At 34.1% G+C, this 14,258-nt stretch overlaps 1 protein-coding gene across 1 annotated transcript; it reads right to left on the bottom strand.

The window, feature by feature from the left end:
- Positions 1-7,166: 7,166 nt before the first annotated feature.
- On the bottom strand, positions 7,167-8,111 carry LOC140986553 (uncharacterized). The gene is made up of 2 exons (XM_073454846.1): positions 7,878-8,111; positions 7,167-7,795 (listed from the first exon to the last, which is right to left on the bottom strand). The coding sequence occupies exons 1-2, from the start codon at positions 8,065-8,067 to the stop codon at positions 7,167-7,169; spliced, it is 819 nt and encodes a 272-aa protein (XP_073310947.1). The 5' UTR covers positions 8,068-8,111.
- Between the last annotated feature and the right edge of the window lie 6,147 nt (positions 8,112-14,258).

The following is a 14,258-nucleotide window of genomic DNA, read 5'->3' as shown; positions in this document are numbered from 1 at the left end:
GAAAGTTAGTCAAAGAGGGGAAGTCAGTCAGAAGAAAGATCATACCAAAGTACAATTTTCCGTGATATCAACCGAGTCAAGCAAAGACTCAAACAGTTACAAAGATTTTTATAGATGATAGTGCCAGCCCATTAGTTTATCTCAAATTGTTGTATGTTCGAAAATTTTAAACTCTTATTTTGTCAAACACTAAAAATGAGGAAATTTGAGAATCAATTAAGTTTTGATCATTTATCAACATGATCTAAACTGAACATGAGCAAATTGAGAGGTTTGTGAGTCAAATCCGTTTAAAGCTCTAATTTTACCAAACTGACATCTGAAGACCAACTAGAATATAAGTTAGTTAAGCTAAAGAGACATTCTCTGAAGGATCAGTTAGACTACTCAGAGTTACCAACCTGAATTATTGTATAGAATCTTTTGTACAAACAGTCTATGAATTGTCATTAATCCACGAGCACTACCTACATTGTACAATTTGTCAGAAAAGACAAGTGACGTGAAAAAGACGGGATTAACGACTATTGTGAGAACCCGAATTTCCAGCAGTAACTATCAACAACTAGCAATATTCAGTAACAATGCAAAATTCCAGCAGCAATTAATATTTCATTAGATATATTTTCCAACAAATAGAATCCAGCAGCAGAAAAGTTCAGTAGCGCGAGATTCCAACAGACAGCTACTGATTCTGCTTATGACTTGTAACTGAAGTATTTAACATGGAATAAAGGCTGTTAATAGCACATCATGACATATTATGACCATTAATTGAGAGGCTAACAGTCAGAATTTTGCCTATAAATTACACCCTCAAGCCTCTGAATTTGTTGTTACACAAGTCTTGAGTTATCACTTGAAATTTGAGCTAAGAGAGTATATTTTCGAGCTGTAAAATCCAGTAGCAAGAGCAAGTAGATACTTCAACCGAAACTTCCTAGCAAATTACGGTAAGTGGGCTTATGTATAAATATCTTGAAATCAGTTTGATAATTCATGTTTTTTAAGCAAAGTATATGTATTTTTGATCTCTGATTTTTGAAGCACTGAAACCTAGTGAACTAATGGTAGGAATATATATTCTGAAATATTTCTGATTGTTGATTTCTGATTTCTGGCCTCACCCCTTAGAGGAGAGAACATATAGGGGAATGATATCAGTTTAGCCATGAAATTCACGAACGTGCTCAGTGCTTGCTTGTTTAATTTTCAGTTCTGAAACCTGTGATTCCTGTTCTGAAAGTAAGAGTTTCTGTATAGTATTTATATTACTGTTTCTGTTAAAAATGGTTTTGAAAAACTGAGAGTTATTCTCGCCCCCGCTTACTGAGTCACGACCATAACACTCACCGACCAAACCCATCTCAGATAAGAACGAGGAAGAATTGTTAGAAGAAGAAGAGCAGAATAAAGTCTGGGGCTGGTGAAGAAGACTGTTATTGTTCAGTTCTAAATTATGTTTTCCGTTGTATTTGTTAAGATATTATTATGTCTGGTTTTACATTTTCGCTGTAAAACATTAGTTATTCAAGTTTGTATCAGACAATGAATTATTTAGTATTATGAATAAAAAGACTTGTTTCTGAATTTTGTACTTATGAGGCTTGTTGTTTTCGAATGTAAATTTGAGAGCAACGCCGGTATCGACCAACCCCGTCCCTGAGGCTTCCTCATCTTGCTCGAAAATTATTTCATAAGAAAAAATTCAAACTTTCAAGAACCCTCAAGAGCCCAACTGATATAAAGACTTCTTAGCACACATTTAAGAGTTACATCATATCATTAAGGATCAACTAGTGCTTACTATTTTCTTTCAAAAATACTTATAAACTGACAATCAGTATACTATTCAGTCTTGTTTTAGTGAGTGAGAAAGCCTGACTGAATCGGGTTGTTACATAATTGAATAGGTCTCTTGTGAGACGGTCTTACGAATCTTTATTTGTGAGATGTGTCAACCCTACCGATATTCATAATAAATAGCAATACTCTTAGTATAAAAAGTAATACTTTTTCATGGATGATCCAAATAAGAGATCCGTCTCACAAAATACGACCCGTGAGATCGTCTCACACAAGTTTTTGCCTAAATTGTAATTTCCAAGGAAGAAGTTGTGACATATTCAAAGCTCTAAACATCCACAAACATCTTCGTATTATTTACATTTCATTTAGCCTATTCTTGATAACCCAATTTTTTTTCTTAGCCATTTTAAGTGTTTAATCTGTAAATCTAGCTTCATTCCGTACAGAAATTATCTGATTATCCAATTGACATTGACTTGGCGAGAATTCTAAAATTCAATGTGTTAACTCAATCAAATTTCTGAAAAAGCAATGTGATTATTTATTCAGCCCCTCTTCTATATAATCATCCGGTCCTAACAAGAGTGCTGAGCATTCTTAATGTTCTATATGCTAATTTTATGCTCTAATAATTACAAGAATAAATTAAATGCTCATAAGTGACAGTTGCTGATGACCGTTGTTGTTATTCAGTAGTGCTTATTAATTTAATTTAATAGACCATATTTTCCATATCAGAAGTGAACGACCGGTTTGCTGAATTTTACCCGCTACTAATTTTTAAAAGGAACATCATCAAAACTAAAATGTTCCAACAATTTCTCCTTTTTTGATGATGCCAAAATTCAGTAAAGGGATGATTCAATTGCTTTAATCCATTAATCATTTAAGAATCAATCAAGAGTACATAGCATATTCAAAAATAATTCAACGGTTTTGGAATCAAATAAATATCTCTGGTAGCATTTGAAATTTTTGGACTTTCTTCCCTTTTTTTGGCATTAGCTTCCTTAATGTATGTAAAAATTTCAGCAATCTAAGAGGTGAAAGATGTCTGGGCATGATCAATCTTATCTGACAATTCTTTGTGGCTTTTCCGTTGATTTGCCTTTGGATCCTGATGGCTTAACTTCTGAGAGCCTCATCAATTTTCTTAAGTTCTAATTGAGAAATAAAGGCTACATGCATATACACATTAATCATTTGTCTTTTTGTTCTAAGAGGTGCTGAGAGATTACCAATTGTCAGTGAAGGATGATGAGTCTTAGTCTACCTATAAATTGGTTATGAGAAGATGCTTGCTTGAGTTGGATCATGATTATATTGTAATGTAATATTTTTAGTGACCTCTGGGATAATTTGATCAGTAGTCCCTTGATCTTGTCCTCTATTAACATTCCTGCTAGTTGCATCTCAAGAATATCAGATTCAGGAGATTGAATGGATTTTTGAAGCACTTAATCTTTACTATATTTCTCGACCTGAATATTTTTCATTCTAATGCTCAGTTCATTCATGTTAGATTGATCAATAGTCTTAAATGATTCATCAAAAAATACATGCACAGTTTCTTCAACATTTAATATATTTTGATTAGACATTCTAAATGCTTTACCAAGAAAAATACCGGCATTCGATTTATAATCAAAAGATGTTAAATGATTCTTACCATTGCTGTGGATATAAAATTTGAATCCAAAAATATGTAAATAGGAAAAATTTGGCTTAATCCAAATTCCATATTTCATATGGTGTCTTTCTAACTTTCCTGTTGATCATGGTTCAGGTTTGAGTAAAACAAGCAGTGTTCACTGCTTCTGCCCAAAATTTCCGTGATATTCTAGGTTCATCAATCATTGTTTGTGTTGTTTCCTTCATTGTTCTGTTCCTATGTTCAACAACTCTATTTTGCTGAGTACTCCTGGCTACTGAGTACTCGTACTAACTTTCCTGTTCACATAAATTCATCTCAAGAGTTTTTTTTAGTAAACTTACTATGATCACTTCTGATCTTGAATACTGAAATTGATTTTTCATTTTGCACGTGTTTAATGAATTTGATCAGTTGAGAACATGTATGACTTTTACCAGTCAGGAATATTACCCATGTAAATCTAGAGAAATTATCAATAATGACCAATGTATACTTCATTTCTCCTAAACTCATTACGAGAATATGTCCAAATAAATTTATGTGTAATAATTATAAGCATCTAGATGTCAATTTACTGTCTTTATTTTTAAAACTAGATCTAACATGTTTTTCTAGTTGACATGCAGGACATACATGATTCTTAATAAATTCCATGTTAGGCAATCCAATCACCAGATTCATTTTTCGGAAGTTGTTGATCGATCTAAAATTTAAGTGGTTTAGTCTTTTATGTCATAACCATTGTTTATCAGAGGAAAATTTAATAAAACATGTAGATTTATCATGTTGAACATAATCCCAATTTATTTTGTATGTATTTCTACTTCTGATTCCTAGCAACCAAACATTTTAGTTAGCATTCTTAATTGACATTTGTGCTTCTGAAATTATATAGATAACTATTATCACATAATTGACTAATACTGATTAAATTATAGCTCAAATTTTCAACAAATAGCTCGTAATTTATAACAATATTTCCATAGATAATCTTACCTTTACCAAAAGTTTTACCTTTATAATTATCACCAAAAGTAATATTTGGTCAACTGCAACGGATGACTTCTGAAAGTAGTGTTGCTTGATCAGTCATGTGTCTAGAGCATCCATTATCTAGATACAAAGTTGACTTCTTGATATCACTAGAGCTTTTGCTTCCCTGCAAACACAAAATTTAGTAATTGGTACCAATCTATTTGGGTTCGAATTGTATTAGTCCCTTAAGAACCCACGTCTGTATAATCTTGAATGATATTGTACTTCCTGTAACTTCAGGGGTGTGTGCGACAGAAGATCTAACATTATTCGTAACAAAATGTATTCTATTATGTTTTTCTCCCATTGTTATTATCTACTATCCTATATCTCTTATAAACAGGTTTTTAATTATGGTATTGGTAGTGTCTTGCCTCTACTGAGGTCTGCTCTACTGAACTTGGTTCGCTACTGGATCCATTGTGCCAGTAGGCTTTTTTCTCGGGCTAAACATAACTTAATCCAAAATTCCTACCATTATTCATTTGATTTACAGGTTTTTCAACTCGAATATTAGGTTCATTATGTTCATATATTGCACTAGATTTGACAAAGTTATTTTCTTTTGTATATATTCAGTTGTGGTTGTGCACTAATGCTTTCTCGACTACTGAATCTGAAACCAGTTCTGTCTCCAGATTGCTTCTGTAGTTCTTGCATCTTATCTAGTGAAACTGAAGACTTATTTTATTATGTGCATTTATCAATAAAAACAACATCTGCCTTTAATTAATCAGGAGTGCCTGGTTATCAGCATTCACTCGTTCATTCTCAATCTTTAACTTATTCACCTCGGCTTTAAGATCATTGCGAACGTCCTCTTGTGACAAGTGGACTTATTGATTTAATCAGTTCGGCTCTAATTTTCAGTTTTGACTTTCTCAAATGATTGAGAAACTTCGAGTACTCCTCAACCATGTCATGCAATGCTCTGACTAAATGATCATCTGTAAATTCATCATAATCAAATTCAAATAACTCATCATTAGTCAAGGTTGGGTCAGTATCGGCCATGAGACATTGAACTTCTTCAACATCACTAACACTGGATAGACTTTCCGAGTCAGAAGATTCAGAAATGGAATCTGACTACTTACTTTTACTTTCCTCAACTATTGCCTCGCGATCTTTTCGGGACTTCTTATCATTGTGCTTATGTCTTTTCTTCTTGTAATCATTTTTCTTTGACTTAGAAAAATCAGCAATGAAGTGGTAGTCTTTCCATAGTTGAAACAGACCATGTCACCTATTGGTGACTCTTTCTTGAAATTCATGTTATGATTCTGATAGGTTAAATGACTTTTCTTTATTAATCTTGATAATTTATTGACAAACAGTGACACAAAATCGTTGCTGATTTGCTCAGCATTATTCTCCAATACTGAGTTAACAATGGCTACGACAAGGGCCTTGGTTGGATGGTTTAATGTAGATTCTTCTCTGCTTTTTGTTTCCAACTCGAATTCGTAAGCCTTTAGCTTAGCAAATAAGTTATGAAGTTTCAACTTATTTAGGTCTTTTGATTCTCTTATTGCAATTGTTTTCAAGTCTCATTTCCTTGACAGAGCTCTCATTATGTTGAGTGATGTACTCTTTTCCAAGAGAAACTAATTCAACAATGATGTTACTGAATCTCTCATGAAAGTCATTCAGATATTCTCCAGGGTTTCATCTTAATATTCTCAAAATTTTGCACGGCTACTGTAAGTTTGTTTTTTTTTTTTTAATAATTTAGTTCTTATATTTTTGTTTCCCTAATTTCTTGTTCAGATATCGCATTGGATAAACAATTAATTCGACATAGGTAACACACAAATATAATAAAATAAATATCAAGCTAAAAATATATTAATAAGTTACAATAGAATTAAATAAATTATTTATATCGAAGAATGATGGTTCGGCCTTTATGTTTAATATTTCCGAGGTAATTTCTATATTAAATATTTTATTGAATGCCTTGGTTAAATTTATTTTTCTAAAAAATATTAGGCACTAAATAATTTTTTCATTTCATGCAATTTAATTAAAATATATTTAGTTATATGTATTATTTATTTAGGGTGTTCTAATTTTTAAAAAAATATTTTTATAATTATATTAATATATACAATAAGATAGATGCATAAAAAATATTATTTTATTAAACATTTTTAAATTATATGACATTTGAGTACATAATCTATCTATTGAGATATAATTGCATTAATAACTGATAATTATAATATTGAATATAAATAGAATGATATTTATCATAATATATTTTTAACTCTAAATATAATCCTAATGAATTAAACAACCTTTAAAAATATGTGTACTTAATTGAAGTTTATTAAAACAATTGAACTTAAAGTGTTATCTGAATTATTTACCAATTAAATAATTTATAATAATTCATATATTAATATAACAATTTATCAATAATTTGCATACTATTTTTTCCCCATATTTTCTCCTAACTCATCAGTAAAATTAACTGACATCAACATGGAATACATAATAAACAATGTGGATTTTCGTTAAATTAAAATTTTAATTAAACCCACATTTTTTTTTATATGCGTACTCTAACACAAATTAATGCCATGCATTTTATTTTACATTCTAACATTTGCAAATGGCATATTATATTATAGTACAAAGTACTTAGTCCTTGGTTTGACTAAATTTAATTAGGTTGTCTTTCCATGAAGGCTTTGGCTTCTTGGGCGCTGTGGCAACATCGGCAACCCCAACTTCCGCCTCCGCCCAACATCCCCCATCCATGTCCGCCACCACAGCAGTGCCCCCATTTGCAAGATCCCCATCCCCCACCTCCACCGCCACCGCCACCGCTACCACCATAGCCTCCACCTTGTCCACCACCCCCACCACCTTGCCCACCGCCACCACCATAGCCTCCACCTTGTCCACCACCCCCACCACCTTGGCCAACTCCACCGTAGCCTCCACCTGGTCCACCACCTTGCCCACCGCCACCATAGCCTACACCTTTCCCACCACCTTGTCCACCAAAGCCACCACCTTGTCCACCACCGCCACCCTTTCCACCAGTGCCTTGTCCGCCGCCGCCATAGCCTCCACCTTGTCCTCCTCCTTGTCCACCACCACCACCATAGCCTCCACCTTTTCCACCGCCACTGCCATAGCCTCCACCTTGTCCGCCATCCTGTCCACCGCCACCGCCACCGCCACCACCACCACCACCATACCCTCCACCTTGTCCACCTCCATAACCACCTGCACCCTGTCCCTCACCGCTATTGACTACATTGTTTGCTGGCCCCAATTCATTTCCTGCATGCGTCACATAAACAATTAAAAAGAACCAATAAACATGCCTTCTACATGAATGCTTCTATACGATCTCAGCTCTCACCTGAGCTAAAGCAATAACGATAACATCGGCCATTGCGCCACCCACCACAGCACCATTGATGCCGGTAGGAACCACCACCACCTCCTCGACCAACTTCCTGAGTCTCATGCTGAGATTTTTCCTCTGCAAAAGCTGAGCAAACAAGAACAAGAACGACCCCGAACAAGATAAAAACTAATTTAGACTTCATTTTTAGTCTCTTTGATGGATTTTTACGTAAGAACAGATATATGTTGCAATATGAATCTACACTTGTTATTTATAGGTGTACCGAACTAGCAAAATACATGAAAGATGGTGAGATCATGGCAGTAGAAGCATTAATGGTGGATAGTTAGCAGTTTTATTAATATCACCGATTCGATGTAGGTCAGTAAGATCGAAGCATGTGTTGAATTTTTGTGTAGATCCAGGGTTCTTATCTAATTGATTACGATTCGATACGAAGAAAAAATGTGAATGAATACATCAGGAGTTTGAAAGTGGCAATTCACAGTTCACATTCCATGCTGCCGGGTATGAAACCCTGTGAGTGTATGTGTGTCTATATATAAGCACACACGCGCACTTAAAAATGTAGATACGACATGATGTATATATAAAATATTATAGCTTTCAAAAATTAATTAAGAAATAAAATGTTAGGATATCGAGCGATATTTAATTTGGATATTTTAAACTCACGAAAAATTACAATTTCTTAGTACTTGATGTTTTCAACCTACATATAATCCTGTAAATTGATATTTCTTCTCACTTTTAATAATTTTTCATTAAAGTACTGACATGACACTATAAATTGATGACATGATATCGAAAATTACCAATGAATCTAATGTCACGCCAGCATCTGTCATCAATTATTTTCTTTAAGTGAAAATAAATATTTTGGTAATAATATTAAGTGAATTTTTTTTTCAACTAACTTGTTTAATTTTTGTTTCCAACAACTAAAATTTCAAATTTTAGTGTTCATATGGTAACTTTTAATTTTAGTTATTTTGGTCCAATTATTGATATTACACAAGAAAATGCTGACATGACATTAATGAAAAATGCTGATGTGTCATCGAAAAGTGATATATAACCCTATTATATAATGGCGACTAGAGAAGCTATCTGGCTGTTCTTGCCAAGACCTGGCCAAATAGGGGCATCCATTGATAGACTCCCCCCTCCATTAGGTTGAGCTTGAACACTTTGGTTTGGATCTAATTCTTGGAATATTCATCCAAGGGTTTTTCGTCTTCTCTATCGTGATGTATGCTTCAATATGCAGTTGTAGCTAGTTCGGAGAGATTCGAAGAGGCGATGAAAAAAGGAGGGAGTAATTAAAAGTTGAGCATATTGTGAGATCGAACGATTGCGTTCTTAAAGGCGGAGATTAGAAGAATTTTTGGAGCTTTAATGGTGGATTCTGTTGTGGTTATGTGAATGATCTCACGTATCATGGAGATGAATGGAGCGACGCCAATCTTGAAATAAAAGGAGACGGACTCCTTTATGTTTAATATTTCAAAGTTCCTATATTTCAGTGAATTTTTTGGTTAAATTTATATGTCTGAACAAATATTGGTCCACTACAAAAAATTCTGCATATAACAACGCACATATGACAACGGTTTTCGTGAAAAACTGTTGTCGTATGTGTTTTAACAACGGTTTTAGCGAAAACCGTTGTCTTTTGGGGGCCAAAGACAACGGTTTTCAAAAATCGTTGTCTTTGGGGGGTCAAAGACAACGGTTTTCCAAAACCGTTGTCTTTTTGCGGTCAAAGACAACGGTTTTTAGTGTCAATGACAACGGTTCTATAAAACCGTTGTTTTTGAGCGTTTTTTTAGGGTCAATGACATGAACCGTTGTCTATTAGAGTGTTTTTTTGGACAATCTACAACGGTTTTAAGAAACCGTTGTCGATTAACGTGATTTTTGGACAAACAACAACGGTTTTAGAGAACGTTGCAATATTTAGCGACGGATTTTATAAAACCGTCGCTAAATATTGCGACGGTGAATAAACAACCGCCGCTAATTTTAAATTAGCGACGGGTTTAGAAAAAACCGTCGCTAAATTTAGCAACGGTTTTACGTAAATCCGTCGCCTGTTTAAAATTAGCGACGGTTTTACAAAACCCGTTGCTAAATATGGCGACGGTTTTGTTAAAACCGTCGCTGCATTTAGCGACAGTTTAGATCCAAACAGTCGCAAAATTAAAACCTGTGGCGGTTTTTCAATTACCGTCGCTAATAGCGACAGTTTAAACAAAACCCGTCGCAAACTGTCTATAAATATCACCATACTTGGTCAATTTCCCTCCACAACACTTAAATTTTTCTTCCTGCACAAATTTATCACTTCACATACACTTAAAATTTTTCTCACCACTTCAACACTTCAAATTTTTCTCTCCTATACGATTTTACTACTTCATAACACTTAAAATTATTCTCACCACTTCACTTAAAATTTTTCTCTCGTAAACGATTTACTACTTCACAACACTTAAAATTTTTCTCTTTGACACGATTTTAGTTTCGATGGTTAGTTTTTTTTAGATTTATTAAATTATAAAAAGTTTTTTTTTTATTTTTCGAAACAATTTAGCGACGGAAATCATGATTATTAACCGTCGCTAAAAGTAGCGACGAAATTTATTGAGAACTGTCGCAACGTCGCTAATTCAAAATTAGAGACGGTTTTGAATAATTCCGTCGCTAATATTAAAACCGTCGCAAATTCGCCCTACCACAACGGATAAAAACCATTGTCGTTGAACGTACTTTCAACAACACCCTCAGTTACAACAGTTTTAGTATGGCTACGACAACAGATAAAATCCGTTGTCGAATGCCGTTTTTGTATTAGTGGTCGAGTAATTGTTTCACTTCATGCACTTTGTTCTTAGCTTAATTTTCTCAATAATTATTTAATTAATTGGTGGTAAATTGTTGTTTCCCCTAATAGTTAATATGTGTTTAAAAAATTGTTATTGTTACTTGTAAATGTCTCTTATTTATTACTCATGGTTCCTTTTATGTGTTAAATAGTTTATATTTTTATATAAAATGGGTTTGTGATTTGTGAATTTACTTGTATGTTTTCGTGTTTCTTCATAATTTTTTTTAGTTTTATGTATTACAAATAATTTTTCTTTTTATTTTTTGAATTTGATTTTTCCACTTTATATTTATCAATTTTTTGTCAGTAAAATTTTATTAAAATTAGCCTCATATATCTTATATTCGTCTTTCAGCTTGCTCTGGTTAGGTTTTCATGTTTTCCCGACCATTTGTTTTCTCTTAAATGTAAGTTTCTCTTTTCCATTTGTACTACTCGTGGTTTTGTCGTTCTTCTATGATTCCACTTCTTATGCTATTTGATTACTAGTAGCGAAGCACGTACGTTGCACGTAAACAACGAACTTGAGTGCACTATGAATATTGTTTATAAATTTGCAAATCAATGTAGACACAATATTTTCATAAATAATTCAATAAAAAAATATTATTTCACACTTTATCTATCATTTCAAATAATCATGGTTTAAATTCTCCAATCTTTTCCTTTTTTGATTTTTGAATCATTTAATATATTTTTCGTTTTTTTTCCTGCTTCTTTGTTCGATTAAATTCAACAATAACATTATTATATCTGATTTTCATATTTCTTTTGGATATATACAAACAATTTACAATAATAAAAAAATTTCAGTTCAATATCTCACACAACTCTAATTTATTTCATATCTCAAAGTATCTATATTCCAACAAAAAGCTGTTATTTCTAGATTATTATTCATTTACAAGACAAATGACAAATACTACAACCTCAAAACTGATGTATATTGTTTTATATTTTAGGTTATGCATATCTCTAAGTCAAATAATGATAATTTAAGTTTTTCCTTAAAAAATGTTGGATAATTATGTTTCAAAATAATTAAAATTTCAATGAATAATTAATAAATAAGAATAAACGAAACAGACGAATGAATTATTTAAAATCCGAGGATATAATTTCATCTAATCATGTCTAAGTAAAAATGATAAAGGGTGAGAAAGATTAATACATATCTATATAGCAAATCTAAAATATAAATTAATTTTTTTACTTGTATAATTTCTATTTTCAAAAAATGGCATTAACTTCGATATCATAGTCCAATTATTCATAGATATGAACTTTGATTAACAATCATGATTCAAAACTAAATGAGAGGAAAAAAAGAAGGAATGAAGATAATTAAGAAATAACTATATTTTTTGAAACGTTTACTAATTTTAAAAAGTGCGGAATAAATTTTTTTTAAAAAAAAGCTCGCAATTACAAAATGACATTTAAAATAATCGTATTTATTTGCCAATAAAAGTAGTGCAGTTTAAAAATAACTAACGTCATCCAAAATCAACGTAAACGTAAACGTGTAAAAATCGTAAAATCATCAACATATAAAAATGCGTAACTCCTCTTAAAACACATGAATCAATATGCGGAAAAATAATGGTCCTCGGGTCGTATCACCGCACATGCCGCCTGCCTACTCAGTCTTCGGCACCTCTGGTTTCCTGATCAAAATGCTCACCTGCATCACACACGCCTAGTGAGTCTAAAGACTCAACACACCTGTACCAGTAATAGCGAGCACATATACGTAGCACACAATAGTGAAAAATAACATAATAAACATACATTTCATGAGCTTAAAAACATGAACATGAACGTGTCGTGTAAAATCGTAACGTGTCAAAACATGTCTCATCATGTTATCATATCGTATGCGCAACCGTGACCTGTCAAAGCATGGTAATAGCATGTATCATCGTAATAGCATATACGTGTTAAAATCTTAATTTGAATTTTGTTCATTAGCTGTGACTTTCGTATCATCATGTCATCATGTCAGTTGATGGATTCATCTACGTGTAACCGCGGTACCCGACAGCGAGGATCATCAGCGACGGCATTACCCGCCCACTGAGTCCGGGCCTTACATGTCATCGTGTCATTGTGTTAGTCACAACTAAATCACTTCCTTCAAAACGTGTCATCATATTCATCACTTAATAAAAACATGCATATACATAATTTTTCCTTTAAACCAAGCATGCACCGTATTTATCATACTTGCGTAAAAACCGTAAACATGATGCATAATCATTTAAAATATCTTAATTTGTGCTCAGGACGCTGACTTGACCAAAATCTCACATTGGGTGCAAAATGACCATTTTGCACTTGGAAACCAAAAAATTATTGTTTTAACCAAGGACCTCTAAAATTGACCCGAAGCTTACCAAACTCCTTAAAATGTCCCAAAACATTTGAAAAACATTCCTAGACGTCACCTCGCGCCAAAAATCAGAACTTAATAGATTCGTTTTAAAACTTGGACCGGGGTCCCCGTTTTAACAAGAATCGCCTCGAAAGTTAATCAAATTATTCCCAAAATTTTACCATATCTTAAAAACACTAAAAGGCTCCTAAAACAATGTCATTATGCCTTCCAACCCACGGCTGGAATTTCCAGAATTGCCAAAACTCTCGGTCCTATCCTATTTTCCCACCTCGTGCGTCCCCTTCCCTTAAACTCACGCCATTCACTTAACCCCAACGTACCAGCTTTTAACCAGAATACCAAGGACCTAGACTAGGCTCTAAAGAACCTATCTTAACCACTCAACCAGTCCCATGCAGCCTACACAACTCGCACAGCCCTTGGCCCCCTCGCGCGCACACCCGATCGCTACCCACTGCCCAACGTTCCAGCAGCCCTCCGCCTCGTCCCAGCTGTGTTCGAACCTCCCTCAACCGTGGTTCAGACCCCTTCCGATCTGTCCCAGGCCTCAGGACACCCTTGCACAGCCGAGCCTTCACGCTGCCTCACCTTGGATCCGAACACCCCAACGCCAAGCTCTCAAACCATCGGCCCCTTCACTCCCCTGTGAACAGATCTCGACTCCAGCACTAATGACAACACTAACCTCCTTCACACAGCCTCATTAACAGCAAGAAACAACGGCCCTTTGCAACTAAACAAGAAAAACGTGAGATAGAATCAAAGAGGCAAGTGTTTTTCATGAAAACAAAAGTCTAAACCTCACGCATGCAATAGATCGAGACATTTACAAGCACATAAATACATTCCAGCATACTATTGACATGTGTGATGAGAAAATGAAAGTACCAACGTGCCTTGGTGAATATTTTAATGACCAACCGATCGAGGAACACAAGACGTAGGAAAGCTAGAGCTTGGAGGAAAAAGAAGCACCGAAGTCTTTGCTGATGCAACTCACGAAGGAGGTGGCCAATTGGAGGAGGTGGGCGGCTGATACACGCTTTAGGTTTAGGGTTAATGGTATTTAGGTGCTAAATATATA

Source organism: Primulina huaijiensis, chromosome 10, assembly GCF_012295235.1.
Source record: "Primulina huaijiensis isolate GDHJ02 chromosome 10, ASM1229523v2, whole genome shotgun sequence".
Taxonomy (NCBI): domain Eukaryota; kingdom Viridiplantae; phylum Streptophyta; class Magnoliopsida; order Lamiales; family Gesneriaceae; genus Primulina; species Primulina huaijiensis.
The sequence above is the reverse complement of the archived record's forward strand: the minus strand, read 5'-3'. Positions and strand labels throughout refer to the sequence as shown.

What these genes read in the sequence shown, in the direction of transcription:
- LOC140986553 (XM_073454846.1), bottom strand. Translation starts at nt 8,067, where the DNA reads ATGAAGTCTAAATTAGTTTTTATCTTGTTCGGGGTCGTTCTTGTTCTT. An exon ending in TCGTTATTGCTTTAGCTCAG is followed by an intron (nt 7,796 to 7,877) that starts GTGAGAGCTGAG and finishes TGACGCATGCAG; the next exon opens with GAAATGAATTGGGGCCAGCA.